At 50.0% G+C, this 24,985-nt stretch overlaps 1 protein-coding gene across 3 annotated transcripts in view; it reads right to left on the bottom strand.

Annotated features, from left to right (window-relative positions):
* Positions 1 to 14,596, bottom strand: part of LOC140419383 (interphotoreceptor matrix proteoglycan 1-like) — a 226,334-nt gene extending 211,738 nt beyond the window's left edge. For all 3 annotated transcript variants that reach the window (XM_072503256.1, XM_072503260.1, XM_072503269.1), the window contains exon 1: positions 14,023 to 14,596. In XM_072503256.1, coding sequence (XP_072359357.1) covers positions 14,023 to 14,092 — 70 coding nt within the window. In that variant the 5' untranslated portion in view covers positions 14,093 to 14,596. The remainder of the gene's footprint in view (positions 1 to 14,022) is intronic.
* Positions 14,597 to 24,985: the final 10,389 nt, after the last annotated feature.

Genomic DNA, 24,985 nt, shown 5'->3' with positions numbered 1-24,985 from the left:
CCGGGTCCTAGTCTCCCCTGCTAATGGAAACAACTTCCCTACATCCACCCTATCTAAGCCATTCATTATCTTGTAAGTTTCTATTAGATCTCCCCTCAACCTCCTAAACTCCAATGAATATAATCCCAGGATCCTCAGACGTTCATCGTATGTTAGGCCTACCATTCCTGGGATCATCCGTGTGAATCTCCGCTGGACCCGCTCCAGTGCCAGTATGTCCTTCCTGAGGTGTGGGGCCCAAAATTGCTCACAGTATTCTAAATGGGGCCTAACTAATGCTTTATAAAGCTTCAGAAGTACATCCCTGCTTTTATATTCCAAGCCTCTAGAGATGAATGACAACATTGCATTTGCTTTCTTAATTACGGACTCAACCTGCAAGTTTACCTTTAGAGAATCCTGGACTAGGACTCCCAAGTCCCTTCGCACTTCAGCATTATGAATTTTGTCACCGTTTAGAAAATAGTCCATGCCTCTATTCTTTTTTCCAAAGTGCAAGACCTCGCACTTGCCCACGTTGAATTTCATCAGCCATTTCTTGGACCACTCTCCTAAACTGTCTAAATCTTTCTGCAGCCTCCCCACCTCCACCATACTACCTGCCCCTGGTGCAGTGAGGCAGCAGTGCTAACCACTGTGCCATCGTACTGCCCTATTCTTCAGATGTCTGATGTTTCCCCTCCACGCTACTGGGCTGATCACATTAAGTATATTTTCAATCTGTGCTCTGACATCTGCCCAAAATTTACTTTTTATTAATTTCCATCTATACCCTCTCATATTTCTTTGTTACATCTTAATCATCTTCTTTCCATTCCGGTTTAGTTCCTCTATTTTTTCTTCAGACTCTACCCGCCATGCCCGCAATCTTTATATTACTTTCTGATGTCCTTTCTAATATGAGTACATCTTTGTTCAGGCGCAGTAACCAAAACTGACACAACATTTTAATTATTTCAACATTATTTCAAGAACAGGTTTACAACCTACTGTTATTATTCTTAGTTTTCATTGGAGAATGGTTTATCTGTACACAAAGTGACGTGCCCATTTAATTCCCACATCTGCATGTTAATTCAATGGCATTCTTCAAACACTTAATTTGAACTATGTGCCAGACTTGACATTTAGTTGTATGAAATCTCATTCATCTGTCAAGTTACAGAACCAATCAAAACCCCATTGTAAATAGTTTTGCTGCACCTTATGTTACAGCTCGCCTAATGTCTGTGTCATCACCAAAAGGATTAAAGCAAGAAGTCTTACAACCCCAGGTTAAAGTCCAACAGTTTTGTTTCGAATCACTAGCTTTCGGAGCACAGCTCCTTCCTCAGGTGAATGAAGAGGTCGGTTCCAGAAACATATATATAGACAAAGTCAATGATGCAAGACGATACTTTGAATGTGAGTCCTTGCAGGTAATTAAGTCTTTGCAGACAGAGCAACTGGAGAGAGGGATAATCACAGGTTAAAGAGGTGTGAATTTTCCACCCACCAGGTACGTGGTACATATTCGTGTGACTCGGCCAATGTGGCTACCTCATACACTGCAGGAAAAGATGTCCCCAAAACGTGGTATATTGGTGAGACCATGCAGACGCTGCGATAATGGATGAGAGGATATTGTGCGACCATCGCCAGGCAGGAATGTTCCCTTCCAGTCGGGGAATACTTCAGCAGCCAAGGACATTCAGCCTCTGATCTTCAGGTAAGCGTTCTCCAAGGTGGCCTTCAGGACGTGTGACAACGCAGAATCGCCGAGCAGAAACTTATAGCCAAGTTCCACACACATGAGTACGGCCTCAACCAGGACCTTGGATTCATGGCGCATTACATTCACCCCCCACCATCTGGCCTAGGCTTGCGAAATCCTAACAACTGCCCTGGCTTGAGACAATTCACACCTCTTTACCCGGTGATTATCCCTCTCTCCAGTTGCTCCGTTTGGACCTGTAAAGACTTAATTGCGTACAAAAACTCACATTCAAAGTAACATCTTGCATCACTGAATTTGTCTTTATATGTGTTTGTGGAACCCACCTCCTCATTCACCTGAGGAAGGAGTTGCACTCCGGAAGCTAGTGATTCGAAACAAACCTGTTGGACTTTAACCTGGTGTTGTAAAACTTCTTACTGTGCTCACCCCAGTCCAACGCCGACATCTCCACAACAAAAGGATTAAAAACATGAGTTCAAACACTGACCCATTGTGAGATTTGCACAATTGAGCTTTATACCTCCCCAATATAGGTTCTGTTTCTTATGTGAGGCAGCTTCTGGCCCAGGACATGTCTTTGCCTCGGATTCCTATGACTTTTAATTCAATTAGATATCCTTCTTCTGACATTAAACAGAAAATGCTGGTCCAGCAGCATCTCTGAACACAGAAACAGGGTTGTTGTTTCAGTTCATAGTATCAAAGAATTTACAGTGCAGAAGGAGGCCATTCGACCCATCGAGTCTGCACCAGCCCTTGGAAAGAGCACCCCACCCAAGCCCAACCTCCACCCTATCCCCGTAACCCAGTAACCCCACCCAACCTTTTTTGGACTCTATGGGCCAATATTAGCAAGGTCAATCCATCTGACCTGCACATCTTTGGACTGTGGGAGGAAACGAGAGCACCCGGAGGAAACCCAAGCAGACACGGGGAGAATGTGCAGCCTCCGCACAGACAATGACCCAAACCAGGAATCAAACATGGGACCCTGGAGCTGTGAAGCAACAGTGCTAACGACTGTGCTGCCGTGCCATCCTTAGTTTCTTGACCTTTCATGAGAAAGGCCAGTTCTGGTGATATGTCATCAACCTGAAATAATGGGCGAGATCTACTGGCTGTGTTGCACCCAAAAAGTAGCGTGGCGCAGCCCGTAGATACTGGAAGACCCTTTGTCCGGGATCTACCTGCTTGTCATGCCTCGTGAGATTGCAGTATACGTCGCGATGTGAATTCCACCCATTGTGGGCGGGTGCACTTTCTGGCAAATCTGCACGTTAGAGTGAGACAGCTACTCTCACTTTAATATGCATTCCCGAGATCCAACCAAGGGATGGGATCTAACCCCTCGCCTTGGAGACCTTGGGCGAGTGCTGTTCAGTGCCAGTCCCTGTTTGATGGTATAGCTCATGGGGATCTCCCAGGGGATCGTAGGCCCCCACGGGATCGTAGGCCCCAGATGCTTACTCACTCGGCAGGGTGCACCCTGACACTGATGGTACCACCTGGGCACATGTGGGTGCCAGCCTTACACTGCCAATGTGCCCAGGTGGCACTGGCAGGGACACTGGCAGGGTGCCAACCTGGTATTGCCAAGGTGCTAAGCTGGCATTATTTGTGTGCTGGGGATCGGGCCCCAGGGGTGCCCTGTCCGGGTGCCGGGGGGGGGGGGGTGCAAGGAACCCTTATGGGTGAGTTGGGGCTTGGGGGATTTGTTGTAGGGGGGTTCGAGGGATCGGGACGGCATTTAAAAATGGCATCCCAATCTCACCGTACATTGAGGAGTTTCGGCGATCGGAGCTCCTCAGTGCAGAAAACGAGACTGAGTGCGGCCTGAGCCACATGTTCCCCGCTGAGGCCCATGATCTACCCAATTGGCTGTTTGAAAGCATGGTGTTTCTTGTTTCCCCCACTGTTGGAAACACCTGGCTAATCGTGCTATGGGTCTCGGTTCCCATTGGGGTAGATGGTGCCAATTAACTTTGGGTTGCATTTTCTGTGCCCCCATAGGGTGTGGTTTTCAGGAGGGGGGGGGGTCTGTAAAATAGGGCGAGTGCCCACCCCACCACTTTCCTGCATTACCCTGAGCTCACCAGCATGATATGGAGATGCGAAAATTGGTAGCCCATGACCATATTTAAGTAAAGAATCAATTGTCAATTGAGCTTGTTTTTTAAAATTAATTTACGTGATGTGGGCTTCGCTGGTTGGCCAGCATTCATTGTCTATCCCTAGCTTCCCTGCAGATGGTGGTAGTGAGCCCCTGCAATCCCTGCGATATAGGTACACCCACTGTGCTGTTACGGGGGGATTTCCAGGATTTTGACCCAGCGACAATGAAAGAAAAATAATGGTCTGGATTCTCCGTTCCGCCGCGCCACATTTCTGATTCAGCACACCGGCGGGATGCTCTGTTTCGCTGGCTGGTGAATGGGGTTTCCCATTGTAGGGAAGCCCCACGCCAGCGGGAACCCCCCGGGCTGCCGGCAAAATGGAGCATCCTGACGGCAGAGAATCCAGCCCAGTATATTTCCAAGTCAGGGTGGTGAGTGACTTGTAGGGGAACCTCCAGCTGGTGGGGTTCCCAGGTATCTGCTGCTCTTGTCCTTCTAGATGGTAGTGGTCGTGGGTTTGGAAGGTGCTGTCTAACAAAACCCTGGTGATTTACTGCAGTGCATCTTGTAGATGGTACACACGGCTGCCACTGTTCATCGGTGGTGGAGGGTTTGAATGTTTGTGGAAGGGGAGCAATCAAGCGACTGCTTTGTCCTGGATGGTGTTGAGCTTCTTGGGTGTTGTTATAGCTGCACTCATCCAGGCAAGTGGAGAGTATTCCATTACACTCCTGACTTGCGCCTTGTAGATGGTGGACAGGCTTTGGGAGGGTGAGGAGGTGAGTTTCTTGCCATAGAATTCCTGGTCTTTGACCTGCCCTGGTAGCCACAGCATTAATGTGGCTAGTCCAGTTCAGTTTCTGATCAATGGTAACCTCCACGATGTTGATTGTGGAGGATTCAGCGATGGTAATGCCATTGAATGTCAAGGGGCAGTGGTTAGATCCTCTTTTGTAGGAGATGGCCATTGCCTGGTACTTGTGTGGCACGAATGTAACTTGCCACCTGTCAGCCCAAGTCTGGATATTCTCCATGTCTTGCTGCATTTGGACATGGACTGCTTCATTATCTGAGGAGTCGCGAATGGTGCTGAACATTGTGCAGTCATTCGCAAACATCCTCACTTCTGAACTTATAATGGAAGGAAGGTCATTGATGAAGCAGCTGAAGATGGTTGGGCCTAGGTTGACCGGCAGGTTGACCCTGATAACACACTGCTTGCACCATGAAACGGTTGATTTGGGCAGTTGGGCGGAAGTGGAAAGGCCGATTTAAAAAAAACTTTTTCAAAGGCGAGGCAAAACATGGTAGTGGGTGCTACCTTTGGGGACGGAGACCCTTGCAGATTGGGGGCACCCCACCCCTAGATCAAATCCCCTTTCGTCTGACCCACCTGCTCTACTAAACACACCATCCCCACCCCACTGAACCCTTCCCTAAACTGCTCAAACCCACCCTGCCCAAAATGCTGGCTCCGGAATCCATAGGAATTCTTATTCCTGCTTGCATCGCAGGGATTCCCACCAGCGTACTACTGGCACTGTCAGGACTGATGGAGCTGCTGGCCAACTGGATTGTTTGGTAACTCCCAAGGGTGGGACTTTCTCCCCAGTGAGGGGTTGGAGTCCCACACTGCCCCAATTCAGCTCACCCACAGCATGTTACGGCTGTGGGGTGTGCTGACAGAGAGAAGGACAGCTCCATGCCAAGCTTGCTTCTGGGGGTGGCTGGGATTGGGGGATGGGATGAGGGGAGATCCATCCATACCATAATGCCACTATATTATTCTGCCCTTTCTTTCTCCCTCCACAGATGCTGCGTAACATGCTGAGCATTTCCAGCATTTATGTTTTGATTTTGGATTGTCAGCATTAGCAATCTTTGCTTTTGTAGCTGAAACCTTGACAAAACTTTCTTGTAGGTTTCAAATTCCCCTCCTTTGAGTTGTGCATAATTTCAGCAATGTTGGAGCAACCTGTTCCTCGTAAAGTTCGTCCAGAGTTTCCTTTGATGCTCTAAGCTACCTACCGTCCGATCCCGGGAGCTTAGCAGTCTCAAGCGTTGATTCTTTATACAATATTGGTTGCACTGTTCACAAGTCAATTTCTCTCCCCGAGTGAGAATGGTTGTCAGATTACAGGCACTGTTTGGTCATTTTAACAAAAAGAACTTGTATTTACACAACACCTCTAACAGTGAAATGTCCCAAATGGCTTCACAGAAATGTTATCACACACAATCCCACACCGAGCTACACAAGGAAGTGGCTAAAAGCTTGGTAAAAGGGGTACATTTAAAGGAGCATGTTAAAAAAGGAGACAGAGAGAGAGAGAGAGAGAGCGAGAGAGAGGTGGAAACATCCTGTGGTAATTCTAGAGTTTAGGTCCCTGGCAGCATATGGGGAATGATGGAAATCAGCGATTAGGCTATCTTGCCTTTGACATGTTGTTAATATGAACTTAATTGTTTTAAGGGCTTGCTACTGTGATGTTCTTTGGTTCCTTGATAAGGATGGCTTTGATGTGTAATGTTCAACAAAGCTATGTTGATTAACAAAGCTTATTTATTAACACTACTTATAATTAGATTTGAACGTCTTCCTAAGATACAAAGGTTGCTAAATAAACTATTCTATAACTCTACTACAGATCTCCTGAATACACGACTGCTCTCTATCACGCCTAAACACCTTCTCCCAGAATGAAGGATGTCACGTGATCTACGTGACTGCTCTTGGTAACCATCTGATAGTTAGATGCATTTACATGAAATTGTTAACCCTTCATCTACCATACAATATCCATATTGTCACAGCCACATCATCATTCAATTGGATATGTTCTGGTAAATACATTGACTCTCGCCAATTATTTAATGCTTCATAAGTGGGAAAGTAATATCCTTGTAGTGAATACATAGACATGTACTGATTATACACATCACTCCCAATCGACAGCAGTAAGAAGAGCAGATGAGAAGGTGGCAAGATGAAGCAAAGTGTTGGAGCATCGATGGCTTGTGCCAGGGTGTATATGATTTGGGATTGCCCACTTCACCTGCAGAACTTCTACCCTTAGCTGTCTTGCTGTGGGAAGGCTGGCCAAGGAAAGGATTGAAAATCAAAGAGGAAAGTAGGACATGCTAGAAAAAATTACCAAGGTCTGTTTATTTGGGCCTTCTACCATCCAGATAGGCACAATAAATAATTGCAGCAATCAATTAGTTTATAATGGATTTGGGTATAAGGTGAGACAATCTTTGTAGTGCAAGCTCTGGGAACCGTACCTCCAAGTCCCCTGATCTTCCCAATACACAGTACATAGTTTCTCCCTCAACATAGTATGTTCCGAAGGAAAATATCTAATTTGTATTTGTATAAATCACTACGGTTTCCACCATCTCCCTATGAAACCTTGTTCACTGAAAGATTGGGCCTGGATTTACTGGAGTGTGTCCTAGAGTCATAGAAAGGGGCCTTTGGCCCATTGTGTCTGCGCCAGTCAAAAACAACGACTAAGTATTTTAATCCCATTTTCCAGCACTTGGCCTTGTATACCTTAGCATCGCAAGTGCACATCTAAATATTTCTTAAATGTTATGAGGGTCTCTGCCTCCACCACCCTTTCAGACAGTGAGTTCCAGACTTCCACCACCCTCTGAATAAAAAGGTTTTTCCTCACATCCCCTCTAAATATCCAGCCACTTACTTTAAGTCTATGCCCCCTGGTCATTGATTCCTCTACCAAGGGGAAAGGTTTCTTGGTGTGGACTATATTTGCCCCTCATAATCATGTCCCCCCTCAGTCTCCTTTGCTCCAAGGCAAACAACCCCAGTCTATCCAATCTCTCTTCATGTCTAAAACTCTCCAACCCAGGCAACATCCTGGTCATCGTCTCTGCACCCTTTCCAGTGCAATCACATCCCTCCTATAATGTGACCAGTTCGATTTGTTTTCTGCGCCATTCTGCTCACTGTTTTTTTTGTCCTGTGGGTTCCTGTAGGAGCAAGCAATTATCAGCAAGACTAAGGCAACAGGCTGGTCTGCGCCTTTTGAATGATAGGACCAACAGTGTATTCCTTTAACCAATGAGATTCAAGGATTAAGAAATAAGTAGAGAAAGAACCAAAAAGGAGGATGAATTTGAGATGAATCAGGCACGGTAACAAAGAATGCGAAAGACTGGATTAAGAGAGACAGAACAGAAATGGGGGAATTCTGAGCCCACATTAGCCGTCAGTGAGAATGGCGACCTGGGCGGAAAATACGGCGAGAATTGCGTTCCCCGATTCTCGTCGGCCAGATCACATTTTCTGATTTTCTGGGCCCCTCGCCAGTGCCACAATGAGAATCCCACTACAGAAGGCCTGGAACTTCACTTAAATACATTATAATATCGTGCGTCCTCCCGCCGGGACTTCCCCCCTCACTGAATATTCATCGGTTCCCACCGTGATTTACAACAGCTATATAAAAGCAAGAACCTGGCTTCACAGTGCCATCCCAAAGGGGATATTGGAGGTGAGAGCTCAGGTCGTCATTACCCTCTATGCCAGCCACAGACGGGGCAGCGGAGAGGATGCGATGGACTTTGATAAGGTCCATTCCGGGCCGGGGGAGTGTAGTGGGGGGGGGGGGGGGGGGGGGTAGGGGTGTAGTGGGGTTCATTATTGACATCGGGGGTTGGACCACCCACAGGTCTAACGGCCCTTCATTTCTCTAGGTTTAAAGGAATCTGGTATTCAGGCATCGCATCCTGTGTCCTCCTTCTGGGCTTGTGGTGACATAACCGCTAAGGGATTGTGTGGCAACTGGAAAGTGGGCAGTTCATGGGTGGGGTCCCATAAGATGGCAGGCTGGATGGGAAGAGTGAGGAACTCTGACAAGGTGTGGCTCCCAGCCTCAGGAGGACTGAAGACCCTCACACAGTGGGGAGGACAACTGCAGAGATAATGAACCCCGACACTCAGGCAGCACTGTGAAGCCAGAGGGCATGAGATATCTGGAAGTTCAAAGCCACTGGTTATGGGACCAGGCTATCAAGGATTAGTGTCTGGGTGGCTGGCTGTTCAAGATGGAACGCTTGTTTAATCTGCAGCCCCTTGAGAGCTGGGGGGACGAGAGTGCCCCGCAAGTATGATGTTGACATGCTATTTTCAGTCTTCACGTGCATCAAGTGTGCCTTGCCTGCCACAAGGGGAAGACAGTTGCTTAATCACCCACCCCTGACGAGTCAATTGTGCCAATTTAGTCAGCAATACAATGATTGAGTGTGCCACTCATTGGCACCCAAATTGTATTGACCTGAAGCATTGAACTCCAAGGCTCATACTCAAATCTACATGACAAAGAGGTGACACATGTAGCCCCAAATGCAAGGCATTATGGTGAATGCGTTCATCAGTCACCCTGTTCAAAGGAAGATAGGGGGCAGTGCCTTGTTCCCCTGTGAGGTTAGATCGCAGGTCCATTGAATTAACTCAACTGCCCTCACTCATCGCCCATGGGGGGTTAGGGACCGCTGGGGCTCTCAAGGGTCAAAGCCTTTCATTCAAGTGGCGTTGAGAGCGACAACGTGGACAACTTTGGGCAGCACGGTAGCACAAGTGGATAGCACTGTGGCTTCACAGCACCAGGGTCCCAGGTTCGATTACCTGCTGGGTCACTGACTGTGCAGAGTCTGCACGTTCTCCCCGTGTGTGCATGGGTTTCCTCCGGGTGCCCCAGTTTCCTCCCACAGTCCAAAGACCTGCAGGTTAGGTGGATTGGCCATGATAAATTGCCCTTTGTGACCAAAAAGGTTAGGAGGGGTTCTTGTGTTACGGGGATAGGGGGAAAGTGTGGGCTTAAGTGGGTTAGTGCAGACTCGATGGGCCGAATGGCCTGCTTCTGCACTGTATGTTTTATGTTCTATGTTCTAACTGTGGGGAAGTGGTTATTATGTGACGGGGAGGAAGTGAGGCTCAGTGGAAAGCGCTCACATTGGCGGAATGCACATGGGTGGATGTCCCAGATTCTGAGCGGGTTGTAGGTCAGGGCATTGTCAGGACTCCTCATCGTTCACTTAAATGTTCTCATTGACATCGACCAGCAGCAGCGACATCGATGTATGGCTGCACATGGCGAGGAACAGTGCCCTGCAGAAGAGGGGGAGGCTGGGCAGGGCACAAATGCATAAGGGAGGTCACAGATGCACTATTTGCCAGGGCCCATGTGAATATCAACTTGGAGCAGGCAAGCCAGGATGCCAGGGCCATGGGCTTTGCCCACATAGCAGGTATGCTCCAGGTGCAGGGTGTCATTGACTGTACCCACGTGTCTCCGCATTCCTCATAATCGCATGGGGCATCATTTGTGAACTGCAAGAGATACCACTCCCTCATGTCCAGATCCAGATCAGTGTGCGGGGCTGGAGGTGTGTTGCTCACAAGGAGGGGTTGTCAGAGGGGTCAGATAACCCCAGGGTCTCCTGGGTGGAAGGCCCCAGGCTGCACTCCTCCTGATCCTATTCTCTTCGGGTGCCCAGGGCTACTGGACTCCTTGAGATGGAAGGGCAGCTGAAGTGAGATCCAGAAGCTCCACCGCCCTCTGGCTCTGACACTATTGGATGGATATTCGTGCCTGCACCATGCAGTTGAAGCCCTGCACCATGAGGTCATGCCCTCAGCCAAGGAAGTTATGAGCTGAACCTTGGTGTGGACATCTCTCGCCATGGTGTGCACCTCCTGAGTCAAGGTCTCCACTGCAGACGCTACCCCTGCAGTGTCGGCCTCATTGTGTTTGAGATGCGGCACCATCTCCTCGGACAGAAGGCGATGGGACTCCTCCTTTGCAACTGCAGCAGCTCTAAGACGACAATAACCAGGAGTATGTCATTGTCCTGGGTCTCAACAGGGTCCTGAGCTCCATAACCCCTTGAGAGCCAGACCCCTGGGGTGTTCCTGCCTCCGTCTGCTGTGGAACATCAGCTGTAAGGTACACACCAATGAGTGACTCAGAGGCCTGCCTACTACTTAATCCCACTGAGGTGCAAGCATTTGTACTGGTGGAGTTTTTCCAACTAAGGGACAATTTAGCGTGGCCAATCCACCTAACCTGCACATTTTTTGGGTTGTGGGGGTGAGACCCACGCAAACACGGGGAGAATGTGCAAACTCCACATGGACAATGACCCAGGCCGGGATCGTACCCGGGTCCTTGGCACCGTGAGGCATCAGGCCTAACTACTGCACCACGAGGAACCCTGTAACACCTCTTCCATGTGGTCTCTGAGATATCTGCCTCGGAGTTGCTTTGGTCTGTGATATCCAGGGGGCACGAGGAGTGTTCGGGCTGCTCTGCTGTTTGAACTGCAATGGAAGCGAGATGACATTAGTGCGAGACTGGGGAACACTGATAGGAGGAAGGTCATCTGTGAAGCTCGTACCATGGTGGGATGTGTTGAGGGTTGTCACTTGTGTCTTTGGCCCCGACCTTGCCCTCTGCACAAGACCAGCCCTGCTCTTCGCCGGCAAGCTCAACGGCTCGTTCTCAAATGGGGTTAGGGTCTTGAGCTCCGGCATCATTTTGGCCAGCTGTGCCCACTCACACCTGTTGTGCCCGAGTTTGTCCTGCATTGAGACAGATTGTAAGACTGTAGGTGGGGGTCGTGCCATGCCAGATGGGGATGAGTGGGCAGCATGGTAGCACAGCTCCAGAGTCCCAGGTTCGAGTCTCGGCTTGTGTCACCGTCTGTGTGGAGTCTGCACCTTCTCCCCGTGTCTGCGTGGGTTTCCTCCGAAAAAATTGCTTGTTAGGTGAATTGGACATTCTGAATTCTCCCTCTGTGTACCAGAACAGGCGACAAGGGGATTTTCACAGTAACTTCATTGCCGTGTTAATGTAAGCCTATTTGTAACAATAAAGATGATTTTTATTATTATTAAGTGTGGCATGCATGGGCGGTGAGTGGGAGCGGGCATTTATGGGACAAAGGAGTTACTGGGGGATTCTGGGGCATCGAATGGGAAGTGCCATGACCCCGCATGTTGGGTGAGATTGAGATCACATGGCGATGTGAGGGCTGTGTTAAGGGGTGCTGAAGGAGACATGAGGAGGCAGACTTACCCAGGCTGCACAAAGCAGGTCATTCATCTTCTTATGACACTGCAGCCCTGTCCTCTTTTGGAGTGAGCTAGTGCTCATAATCCCAGCCACAGCCTCCCGGGCAGGGTTGGTCACTTTGCTGGATGGACGTTTGCTCGATTGTTGGGTAGAAGATTTCCCGCCTCTGCTCGACACCATCCAGAAGTTTTGTAAGGGCTCCCTTTGTAAAACGCGGGGGCAGCCCCCCCCCCCCCCCCCCCCCCCCATTTTCCCATATCAGGGGCAAGCCATCATGAGCATGGTGTGATTCACGTGGAGAAAATAAATTCTTAAAGAGGCTGAATATAAGGTGAGGTTTTCCCCCAGCAGGATTCTGCCGGCTTTCTTACTGGCACCCACGCTTCGAAATATATGGTAAGACTCTGCCTCATAAAAAAAAGTTATAAAGTCTGCAAAATTATTTCACTGTCTGACGGAATGAGACTCCACACTTTATGCGATACAGAAATTGATCAGCAATCATTGACAATGATCATAGTAAAACATGTCTAAACTACTCATTGTTGTAGAATCCAATAGAAGAGATGCAGGAATGCATGGTAGGATGGTATACCAAAATCACAAACCTACACCCCCGAAGGGCCACTCTCTTTGAGCTGCACCCAGGTCGAGGTTTTTATTTGAGAGGTTCCCCCTTGTTAAGGGGACACCCCACTCCCAATTACTGATGGACTTCATACTTTGTGGTAAAGGGGGGAATCGTACAGAGCACGGTTCTTGGCCCCCAAGGGGGTCGCAACAATTATGATACTTATGATACTTAATTTCCTGGGATAAATGTCATGGACAATAATGTGTAATTGCAGCAACGTAATGAAACTCACGGTGGCACAGTGGTTAGCACTGCTGCCTCACAGCGCCAGGGACCTGGGTTCAATTCCAGCCTTTGGTGGCTGTCTGTGTGGAGTTTGCATGTACTCCCGTTGTCTGCATGGGTTTCCTCCAGGTTCTCAGGTTTCCTCCCACAGTCCAATGATGCGCAGGTTAGATGGAATACCCATGCTAAAATTGCCCCTTAGTGTCCAAAGATATGCAGATTAAGTGGGGTGGCGGGGACAGGGTGGGGGAGTGGGTCGAGCTAGGGCACTCTTTCAGAGGATTGATGCTGACTCAATGGGTCGAATGGCCTCCTTTTTCACTGTAGTAACTCTACATGGAGGTTAAATTCGAGATGCTGATTTTGCAGAGCTAATTGCTGAACAACGCATATCTTCCACCACTTGTGCTAGGTTGCAATTCACATCCTTACCACAAGTTGCTGGTAAATTTCTGCATTTATAATGAAGTGTGTCACTCATGCCTTTTACTATTCCATCAAATTGCAGCCCATTCTTTCCAGCGAATAGTTTAGGATTTACCCTGTTCAAGTAGAGGTTGTGTTTTATGGTTCTAGTCTTCTGAAGAAGGTGAAAAAGCTTCTCATAGTTTCCATTTTCTCATGGATGCCCCTGTGATCAAGTTAAGTCAGGACTAAGTGGATATTGAGGAGGAGGTTGTACCCATGCTCTTTGGCAATGGGTAATACATGGCTTGTTGGAGACACCAGACAGAGAAAGAGGAGAATATCTGCGTCCTACACCATGACAGTGCTTCTTAACTCCACAAAATCATGCTATGAATAGAATACTGCTTCCCTGTTAACCATAGAATTCCTACAGTGCAGAAGGAGACCATTCTCTGGTCATGTCTGCACAAATCTGCTGAAAGAGCACCCTACCTGGGCTCACTCCCCACCCTATCCCTGTAACCCCACCTAATCTGCACATACCTGGATACGAAGGGGCAATTTATCATGGCAATCCACCTAACCTGCATATCTTTTGACTGTAGGAGGAAACCGGAGCACCCGGAAGAAACCTACGCAGACACGGGGAGAAAGTGCAAACTCCACACAGACAGTGACCCAAGGCTGGAATTGAACCTGGGACCCTCGAGCTGTGAGGCAGCAATGCTAACCAACTGTGCCACAGTGCCGTGTTCAGTCACCATCTATTTCAATATTTTGTACAATAGAATTAGCAAATCCAACATCCAGTAATCAACTTACCATTATTCCCAGTAACTTTGTGTGTTGCAAAAATGATGATAAAAAAGATTAATTCAATTTTCAAATTCATGCTTAAAAGTAGATGTTTCTCCAGCCAGACCCGACACGTTCAGTAACGAAGCATCTGTCTCTCGGTAATCTGAGACCTGGTGATATTATTCTCAACAGCAAATTCCCCCAAAAATGTTGAAGAGGGGAATAATTACAGCTGTAGGTCCCTGCAAATAGGATCAGGATGACTGTAATCGCACGCCTTCCAAAGCAAAGTGGTAGCTGGAGCTCCGAAGGTCGGGGTGGGCTTGTGGATGGGGTGGGCTAAGCTGCCCTGCTCCCTTCGAAATCACTCTGCCAAACTCAAGCAGGCCAATTTGGTTAAATCGTCCCTGGGCTCACAATGAAAGCGGAATGATGAGAATGATAATGTGAGAAAGAAGCAATGCCTGTTTCCGGAATAATCTGATCCTGATGATCAGATGTAATCTCTTTTACACGTCAGCTGGGTGGGCCCCTGCTCATCTTATTAGCAGCATTTGCAAGAGGCAGCTGTTAGTTTCCACAGCCACTTTGACTCCAAAGAGCCCCCAATTACAGATCCAACTCAGCAACTGATAGTGCTTCAGACCTGTGTGTTTTGGATCCTGTGGCAGAGAGTGCACTCTAGCTAGCTCTCTTCAGATGTTAAACGTTCCTCTTTGATATGTGGGTACTTGAGTTAATTTTATTCATAGTGACAGTTCAAAGTGATGGTTTCCAGGAAGCCATAGTAAGTCTATTCACAATGTGTTACTAAAGCTGGCTTCTTTGTCGATAGGTCTGATTTGACTCAATAAAGTGCGGACCTCATTATCGCAGCCTCTAATTTGTGTTTTTGTAATGACAATGGGTTCTGCGCCGACTATTTAGCAAGATGCGCAGAGGGTCTGAAAGTTCACTGGGTAAGTGGTCCGTGTTGTGTTGTACATGGATCAGGAAGAGCATAATTGGATCCTTTGTTTGTGCTCGGTGAATTAATTGATATCACCCATGGCAACAGGGAAACATTGCCATCAGCTCAAGCATCGCTGGGTTCAGGAATTAGAAAGATAAACAAGAAATTACTGGAAATACACAGCGGTTCCATCAGCATGGGAAAACAAGACTGGTATGTATGGAGCACCGTTCATGACTTCAGAACATCTCAAGTCACTTTTCAGCCAATGAAGTCCTTTATATCATGAGAAACATGGCAGGCATTTTACACAACTAGGTCCCAAAAACATCAGTGAAATAATAGCCAGATAATCTTCTTTCGTGATTTAATTAATGTGGTGGCTGGAGGCAATACTAGGGAGACTTCCAGTATAACTGAACAAGGGTTTATTGGTAACAGGTAAAGGTAAACTATATGCATGCACAGAGTCACTGAGGAGGTATCTTCATTCTCCGGCTCCAGTGGCCACTCTGCCCAGGACCCTGCACGTTTTCTCCATTGGTTAGGGTCCATACGCTCCCGCACGATAGCTCCCAAGTCGGTCATGTGGACCACGTGGGCTCATCCCTTAAAGGACCGTGCGACCACATTCCTCCCCCTTAGGTCCCGAAACAACATATTGCAAAACAGGTTATGTACAGTCACTATATACAATAAAAAGGTTTGAGAAGCATAAGGGGAGAGAGTCTATAAGAGATCATCACAATGTCAACCTGTTGTGGAATTCTCTGGGCCTTGTAGATTGTCATAGTCCCCCAATCGGCTTCTCAACCACTGAGGGAGCAATTTTGTCATCCATGGAAGATTTTCTCTAAGATTAGGCCATTACAGAGGGGACATGCCTTTCTCCAGTTCCCTCCTCGGCTGTCGATGGGGCCTCCTCAGAACTGCTAGATTCACTCGGTTCTGGCTCCACTATGGGAGCTCGAGTGCCACCTGTTCGCTCCATCTATTCCAAGATTGGGGTTGTGGTCCCCTGGCTTCTTGTGTGGTCAACATGCATCTGCACTGACCTGCCGTTCAAATCAACCGTGTACGTAACTGGGCCTGACTTAGATACAATTCTGCCTCGTAGTCAAAGTGGGCCTGAGGCGAAGTTCCTGACAATTACCAGGTCGGCCACTTGAAATGACCTACCTCCTTTGTGCGTGACTCTGGGCAGGATTCTCCGACCCCCCACCGGGTTGGAGAATCGCCGGCGGTCGGCGTGAATCTCGTCCTGCGAATTCTCCGGCCCCCCAAAAATCGCCCCGGTGCGAATCGCGCCGCCCGCCTTGGAGAATGGCGGGGACCGGCGCGACTCAATGGGCCCCGGGGCCGCCTGAATTCTCCGGGCCGCGATGGGCCGAAGTCCCGCCCGTTTAACGAGAGTCCCGCCAGCGTAAATCAAGGTTGGTCCCTACCGGCGGGACCCAGCTCCGTGGGTGGCCTCTGGGGTCCTCGGGGGGGGGCGCGGGGCGATCTGGCCCTGGGGGGGGGTGCCCCCACGGTGGCCTGGCCCGTGATCGGGGCTCACCGATCTGCGGGCGGGCCTGTGCCGTGGGGGCACTCTATTCCTCCGCGTCAGCCTTGTACCGATCCGTGATGGCCGTCGCGGAGATGATCCCCCCTGCGCATGCGCGCGGATGACGCCAGCAGACGCTGGTCCTCCCACGCCTGCGCCAACTCACGCCAGCCGGCGGAGGCCCTTCGCCGCCGGTTGGCGTGGCACCAAGCCCCTTCTCGCCGGCCGACGCGGTGCAAACCACTCCGGCGCCGCCCAGAGGATTCCGTACCTTTGGGGTGGCTCGACGCCGGAGTGGTTCCCGCCAGGGTTTGCGCCGTTTTTCCCCGCCCCGACGATTTGCGCAGAATCCCGTCCATGATGTTTCCTCTGGGAGACCTGCAATGCCTTCACCTTCCCCGCCAAATTTGGGAAAATTAAATTCAATCATGTCCGGAGGTGACAGCCCATGAGTAATTCTGCCGGTGTGATGCCTATACATAGATACATAGAAGATAGGAGCAGGACGAGGCCTTTTGGCTCTTCGAGCCTGCTTCGCCATTCATCATGATCATGGCTGATTATCCAACTCAATAGCCTAATCCTGCTTTCTCCCCATAGCCTTTGATCCCATTCTCCCCAAGTGCTATATCCAGCCGCCTGTTGAGTATATTCAAAGTTTTAGAACATAGAACATAGAACATAGAACATAGAACATAGACATTACAGCGCAGTACAGGCCCTTCGACCCTCGATGTTACGCCTACCATTTGAATACCCTTAGTGTTGGCGAGTCCACTACTGTTGCAGGCAGGGCATTCCACGCCCTCACTATTCTCTGAGTAAAGAACCTACCTCTGACATCTGTCTTTTATCTATCTCCCCTCAATTTAAAGGTATGTCCCCTCCCTCCATCACCAGCCGAGGAAAAAGGCTCTCACTGTCCACCCTATCCAATCCTCTGATCATCTTGTATACCTCAATTAAGTCACCTCTTAACGAGGTGACTTCTTCTCTCGAACGAAAACAGCCTCAAGTCCCTCAGCCTTTCCTCATAAGATTTTAGCATCAACTACTTCCTGTGGTAATGAACTCCACAGGCTCACCACTCTTCGTGTGAAGAAATGTCTCCTTATCTCTGTCCGAAATGGTTTACCCTGAATCCTCAGACTGTGACCCCTGGTTCTGGACACATCCATCATTGGTAACAACTTCCCTGCAGCTACCCTGTCTAGTCCTGTTAGAATGTTATAAGTCTCTATGAGATCCCCCCTCATTCTTCTGAACTCCAGCGAGAATAATCACAACCTAGTCAATCTCTCCTCATATGACAGTCCCGCCATCCCTGGAATCAGTCTGGTAAACCTTCGCTGCACTCCCTCGAGAACAAGAACATCCTTCCTCAGAGAAGGAGACCAAACCTGCACACAATACTCCAAGTGTGGCCTCACCAAGGCCCTGTACAATTGCAGCAACACATCCCTGCTTCTATATTCGAAACCTCTCGCAATGAAGGCCAATATACCATTAGCCTTCTTTACCGCCTGCTGCACCTGCATGCTTACCTTCAGCGAATGGTGCACAAGGACGCCCAGGTCCCGCTGCACACTCCCCTCTCCCAATTTACAACCATTCAGGTAGTAATCTGCCTTCCTGTTTTTGCTTCCAAAGTGAATAACCTCACACTTATCCAAATTATACTGCATCTGCCATTGGTTTGCCCACTCGCCCAACCTGTCCAGATCTTGCTGTAGGATCCCTGCATCCTCGTCATAATTCACCCTCCCACCTAATTTGGTATCATCTGCAAACTTTGAGATGTTACATTTTGTTCTCTCATCCAAATCATTAATATATATTGTGAATAGCTGGGGTCCCAGCACCGATCCCTGTGGTACCCCACTAGTTACTGCCTACCGATTTGAAAAGGGCTCATTAATCCCTACTCTTTGTTTCCTCTCTGCCAGCCAGTTTTCTATCCACCTATGGTGGCATGAGAGGTTGTGTTCTAAGATAGAAGAAAGTTGGGCCAACCTAAGGCAGAGTGGTCTCTTGGGCTGCTTCTTCATGCCTGTATGAATGTCTGCACAGCTCTCCACTAACCCGAGACTGGGTGATAGGGGGCTGTTTTAGTATAGCAAATGACATTGGTTCGGACAAAATGCTGAAACTCGTCTCCAATGAATGCAGAGTCATTGTCAGACACTGTTACTTTGGGGAGGCCATGGGTAGCATAAATCAACCGCAGGGCCTGTATTGTGGCCGCTGAAGTTGCTGTCCCCATCCCTTGGATGTCCAATCACTTTAAGTGGGCATCAGCCAAGGCGAGTTACATTCTGCCAAAGAAGGGGCCTGCAAAGTCCACATGTATCCCTGTCCACTGATGATCAGGCCATTCCCATGGGAGGAGGTTGTCTGTGGGTGGCAACGTCTGCTGTATCTGGCAGGGGTAGCACTGGCGCACCATGGCCAGGATTCTCCGAAATCCAGGGCAAGTGTTGACACCGGGGGCAAAACCGGCGCGAGCAACGCCGGTGTCAATGGACCTCCAGGCCCAGGCATTCACCCCTTCCGAGGGGGCTAGAACGGCAGCGGAGTGCTGTCCGCTGCTCCGGCGCCAAAATTCGGCACGCCACGGCCGGCATGGGTCCGCGCATGCGTGCGACGACCGTCTCCACACTGGCCTGCGGACAACATGGCGGAGCCCTACAGGGGCCCGGCGCGGAGGAACATAGGCACCTCCCAGAATGAGCCCGCCCGTCGATCGGTTGCCCCCAATCGCAGGCCTGGCCATCGTGGAGGCCCCCTCCGGAGTCGGCCCACCCCTCCCCCACCAGGACGGCCCCCACAGCCAGAACGCTGAGGTCCTGCCGGGTAGGACCGTAAGTAAATGATGTCGGCGGGACTCAGCGGGCACTCGGCCCGTCGATCGCGGAGAATCGCTGGGGGGCCGCTTTCAACGGCCCTGACCGGCCCCGCAGTGACGGCGCTGGCGCGTTTGCCACTGATTCTCCGGTCGTCGGAGTATCGGCGGCCCGGCATCGGAGCGGCGTGGCGGGATTCGCGCGACCCCCCCCGGCGATTCTCCGACCCGGCTCGGGATCGGAGAATCCCGGCCCATGTGTCCAATACCCTTATCTATGCAGGGCCACCAAATATAGCTCCTGGCTAGCATTTTCCTTTTCATTTGGCCCGGATGGGCACTGTTCAATTCCTGCAACAGTGGCTCTCTTGCTGGGGTTGGTACCACCAATTGGATCCCCAGAGTATGATCCATCCTCACAACTGAGTTGGTCTTTGTGAGTAAGGTAAGGCCTTAACTGGTCTGACTTTATCATGGTGCCACCCAGTTAAGATCATGTGCTTCACTTTGGGGACTGGGTTGTGTTGAGTCCAGTTATTCGTATGACCTGACAATACTGGCAAGTTTAGTGTCTGGATGATTTCCTGAGGCACCGCTGCTGGTGCCAGGTTCTTTGCAAGTGGGAGTTGACTCAGCACATCAGCATTTGAAATTTATGTGCCTGGCCTATGCTGAAAGATGTAATCATCGGCTGCCAATAACAAATCCAACTGTTGTGGCGGAGCCATTGGCGGTATCGGCTTGTCCTCATGGAGAATCCCCAACAGAGGCATATGGCCAGTTATTATTATCAAGCATCATCCATAGGCACACGAGTGAAATTTCCTGGTGCTGTAGATTACGGCCTTCTTTCTCAATCTGTGCATATTTCCACTCGGCATCGGAGAGGGTTGTGGAGGTGACAGCAATTGGCTTCTCTGAGCCATCTTCCATTTTATGGGATAGGACCTCCCTATTCCATATGGCAATGTATCGCAAGTTAAGATGATTGGCTTGGCTGGGTCAAAGTGAACCAGTAGCCGATATGTCCTCTGGACATGATGGGTTGCATCCTAGGATATTAAGGGAAGCAGGTAGAAATAGTGGTTGTACTGGTAGTAAGCTTCCAAAAATCCTTAAATTCTGGAAAAGTCCCAGGGGATTGGAAAACTGGAAAAAAGGAAGGGAGACAAAAACCAGGTAATTACTACAGGCCAGTTGGCTTAACATCTGTCATTGGAAAAATATTAGAGTCCATTGTAAAGGATGTTAAGCAGAACATTTAGAAATACATAATATAATCAAGCAGAGCCAGCATGGCTTTGTAAAGGCTAACATGCATGTTCAGCAGCTAATTGGGAAGGCAAATGGAATGTTGGCCTTTATTTCAAATGGAATGGAGTATAAAAATCGGGAAGTCCTGCTAAAACTATACAAGGCCCACATTAGACCACACCTGGAATTCTGTGAACAGTTTTGGTTCCCTTATCTAAGGAAAGATATACTGGCATTGGAGGAAGTCTAGAGAAGCTTCACTAAGTTGATCCTGGCTGTGGAGGGATTTTCTGATGAGGAGAGGTTGAGTAGGTTGGGCCTGTACTCATTGGAGTTTAGAAGAATGAGAGGTGAAATTCTGGAGACATCCAGCATTCTCAGGGGGCTTGACAGGGTAGATGCTGAGAGGATGTTTCCCCTTGTGGGAGAGACGAGGACCAGAGGGCATAATCTCAGAATTAGGGGTCGCCCAATTAAGGCAAAGGTGAGGAGGAATTTCTTCTCTCAGGTGGACGTGATTCTGTGGAAATCTTTACTGCAGAGAGCTGTAGAGGCTGGGTCATTAAATATGTTCGTCAGGACTTCCGGGTGCGGCTATGCAGAGCTAGGTCGCATATTCGGCAGCTCCTGCTTGGAACGGACTTTTGGGCTCTTTTACAGGGCCTGCACGGCATTTGTTTGACACTTCCCGGTGTGGGAAGAAGGCTGCAATATTCCCCCGACAGTGTCCCCCAGGAAGGGTATGTCTCTGGGTTGCCAGACACGGCAGAAACAGTAAAAGATTTGGCTGCAACTGCAGGATAAACAGGGCCTCTTCCAGCATGCAGGCGGGGGAAGGGCAAGCTTAAAGCTGCAAGCTGACCTGAGGGCCTGTATCAAAGGTGCATTCTAGCAGCAGAGGGAACAACTGTGAAAAGATCTCACCAAGGCCACTGAAGGGACTTCCGGTTGCGGTGATGCCTAGCTAGCCGCACGTTTCGGCGGCTCCAGCTCCGACGGACCTTCGGGCTCTTTTAAGAGCCCCAACGGGGAATTTTTCGACGACGCAACCAGGTGTGGGGTGTGTGAGAAGGGAGTCCCCCCCAAACGAAGGAGGAAAAAACCGGCGGCGGCGGCTGCAGCGCGAGGAATCGTCGACCAAAGGGTCAGAAAGAGAGAAGTACAAGATGGCGGCGGAGAAAGCGCAGGCGACATGGGGGCCTGAGCAGGATGAAATTGTGAGACGGTGCGTGGAGCTGCTGAAGAGGGAGGTGCTGACCACGTTGCTACAGGCGATTGAGGGGCTCAAGGAGACACTAAAGACCCAGGAGACAGAGCTCCGCGTGGTGGAGCAGAAGGTGACAGATATTGAGGACGAGATCCTGGGCCTGGCGGTTAAGACACAGACGCACGAGGCACTTCATAAAAAGTGTACTGAAAGGATCGAGGCCCTAGAAAATGGAGCGCGAAGGAAGAACCTTCGGATACTGGGTCTCCCTGAGGGTGTGGAAGGAGTGGACTGTGGAGCGTACGCAAGTACGATGCTGAGCTCACTGATGGGTGCTGAGGCCCCTACGGGCCCCTTGGAGGTGGAGTGGGCAAATTGGATTCCGGCGAGAAGACCAAAAGCGGGAGAACCACCCAGGGCGATAATCGTGCGATTTTACCGCCTTAAGGATAGAGAAGAGGTCCTGAGATGGGCTAAAAAGGTGCGGAGTAGCAGATGGGAGAATGCAGTGGTACGGGTATACCAGGATTGGAGTGCGGAGGTGGCGAGAAGGAGGGCGAGCTTCAACCGAGCCAAAGAGGTGTTGCATAAAAGGAAGGTGATGTTCGGGATGCTGCAGCCGGCAAGACTATGGGTCACGTATCAGGAGAGACACCATTATTTCGAGACGGCGGAGGAAGCATGGACCTTCATCAAAGAAGAGAAATTGGATCGGAACTGAGGGACTGATGCTGCAGGAAATGTTATTGTTAATGTTATGGTTGAAGTTAATTGAGAAGTAAATTGGGAAGGGGGGAGACATTGGGGAAATGTGGGCGCCGGTGAGGGGGGAAAGATGGGACATAGTTGGAGAATGGGGAAGGGGAGGGGGAGGGGAAAGGGAGCTGCGCCATAAGAGGCGGGTCAGGTAAAGGGATGTTCCCGCGCCAGAAAGAATAAGGCGGGAAGACAGGCGCAAGACGGATGGGAGTTCCCCACACGGGGGGGTCGAGGAGTGAGCAGGAGTAGCCGGGGTCAGTTGAAGTCAGCTGACTTACGGAAGTAATATGGGGGGAGCAATCATGCTAGAAAGAGATCTAGCGGGGGGGGGGGGGGGGGGGGGGGGGGGAGGACACAACTGGGTTGCTGCTGCGGAAATCCAAAAGGAAATGGCTAAAGAGTGGGTGGGCGGGGATGGTGTGCGACCCTGGGGGAGCGAGCGGGAGCGCGGAGGCGGGATATGGGACTGGCCTAGAGAAGGTAATGGCTAGTCGACACGGGAGGGGGGCAGGTAGCCCCCTAGTGAGGCTGATCACGTGGAACGTGAGAGGCCTGAACGGACCGATAAAAAGGGCCCGAGTGCTCGCGCATTTGAAAGGACTAAGGGCAGACGTGGTTATGCTCCAAGAGACTCACCTAAAGGTGGCGGACCAAGTTAGGTTAAGGAAAGGATGGGTGGGACAGGTGTTCCACTCAGGACTGAACGCAAAGAATAGAGGGGTGGCCATTTTGGTGGGGAAACGGTAGCATTTGAAGCAAAGAACATCGTAGCAGATAGCGGAGGTAGATATGTAATGGTGAGTGGCAGGCTGGAGGGAATGGAGGTCGTGTTGGTTAATGTGTATGCCCCAAACTGGGACGATGCGGGATTTATGAGACGGATGCTGGGGCGTATACCGGACCTGGAGGTAGGAAACTTGATTTTAGGAGGGGACTTTAATACGGTGTGGACCCGGGGCTAGATAGATCCAGCTCAAGGACCGGAAGAAGGCCGGCAGCGGCCAAGGTACTTAAGGGGTTTATGGACCAAATGGGGGGAGTGGATCCATGGCGATTTCTTAGACCTAGGGCTAGGGAGTTTTCCTTCTTCTCCCATGTCCATAAAGTGTACTCCCGGATAGATTTTTTTGTTTTGGGAAGGTCGTTGATCTCTAGGGTGGAAGAAGCTGAATACTCAGCCATAGCAGTTTCGGATCATGCCCCACATTGGGTGGACCTGGAATTAGGAGAGGAAAGGGAGCAGAGAACACTCTGGCGATTAGATGTGGGACTGATGGCGGATGAGGGAGTGTGTGCAAGAGTGCGGGTGTGTATTGAGAGATACCTGGAGGTCAATGACGACGGCGAGGTCCCTGTGGGAGTGGTATGGGAAGCACTAAAAGCGGTGGTCAGAGGAGAGCTGATCTCCATTGGGGCCCACAAAAGGAAAACAGAGGCCAAGGAAAGGGAAAGATTACTGGGGGAGATTTTAAGGGTGGATAGGGAATTTGCAGAGACCCCGGAGGAGGAATTGTACAGGGAGAGGAGACGACTCCAGACGGAATTTGACCTTCTGACCACCAGAAAGGCGGAGGTACTGTGGAGAAAGGCACAAGGGAGGAGGTATGAATATGGGGAAAAGGCTAGTCGCCTGTTGGCTCATCAATTGCGAAAGAGGGCAGCAGCGAGGGGGATAGGAGGAATTAGAGACGAAAGGGGAGACACGGTGCGAAGGGCAGGAAAGATAAATGAGGTGTTCAAGACCTTCTATGAGGAACTGTATAGGTCTCAACCCCCAGAGGGAGAGGAGGGGATGCGGCAGTTCCTGGACCAATTGAGGTTCCCGAAAGTGGAGGAGCGGGGGGTGGTAGGCCTGGGGGCACCGATTGGGGTGGACGAGGTTATTAAGGGACTGGGAAGCATGCAAGCAGGGAAGGCCCCGGGACCAGACGGGTTCCCGGTGGAATATTACAGAAAATATGTGGACTTGTTGGCCCCGTTGATGGTGAGGACGTTCAATGAGGCCAGGAAAGGGGGGACTCTACCCCCGACGATGTCGGAGGCGACGATATCGTTAATTTTGAAGAGGGATAAAGATCCGTTGCAGTGCGGGTCCTATAGACCCATTTCATTATTGAACGTGGACGCCAAATTGTTGGCAAAGGTACTGGCATCGAGGATAGAGGACTGTGTCCCGGGGGTGGTGCACGAAGACCAGACAGGGTTCGTAAAAGGGAGACAACTGAATGTTAACGTGCGACGGCTATTAGGGGTGATAATGATGCCCCCAGTGGAGGGGGAGGCAGAGATAGTGGCGGCAATGGACGCAGAGAAGGCATTTGATAGGGTGGAGTGGGAGTATTTATGGGAAGTGTTAAGGCGGTTTGGGTTTGGGAACGGGTTTATTAGCTGGGTTAGACTTCTTTATGGGGCTCCAACGGCAAGTGT

Source organism: Scyliorhinus torazame, chromosome 1 (genome assembly GCF_047496885.1).
Source record: "Scyliorhinus torazame isolate Kashiwa2021f chromosome 1, sScyTor2.1, whole genome shotgun sequence".
Taxonomy (NCBI): domain Eukaryota; kingdom Metazoa; phylum Chordata; class Chondrichthyes; order Carcharhiniformes; family Scyliorhinidae; genus Scyliorhinus; species Scyliorhinus torazame.
This window is presented reverse-complemented; position numbering and strand designations above follow the sequence as displayed.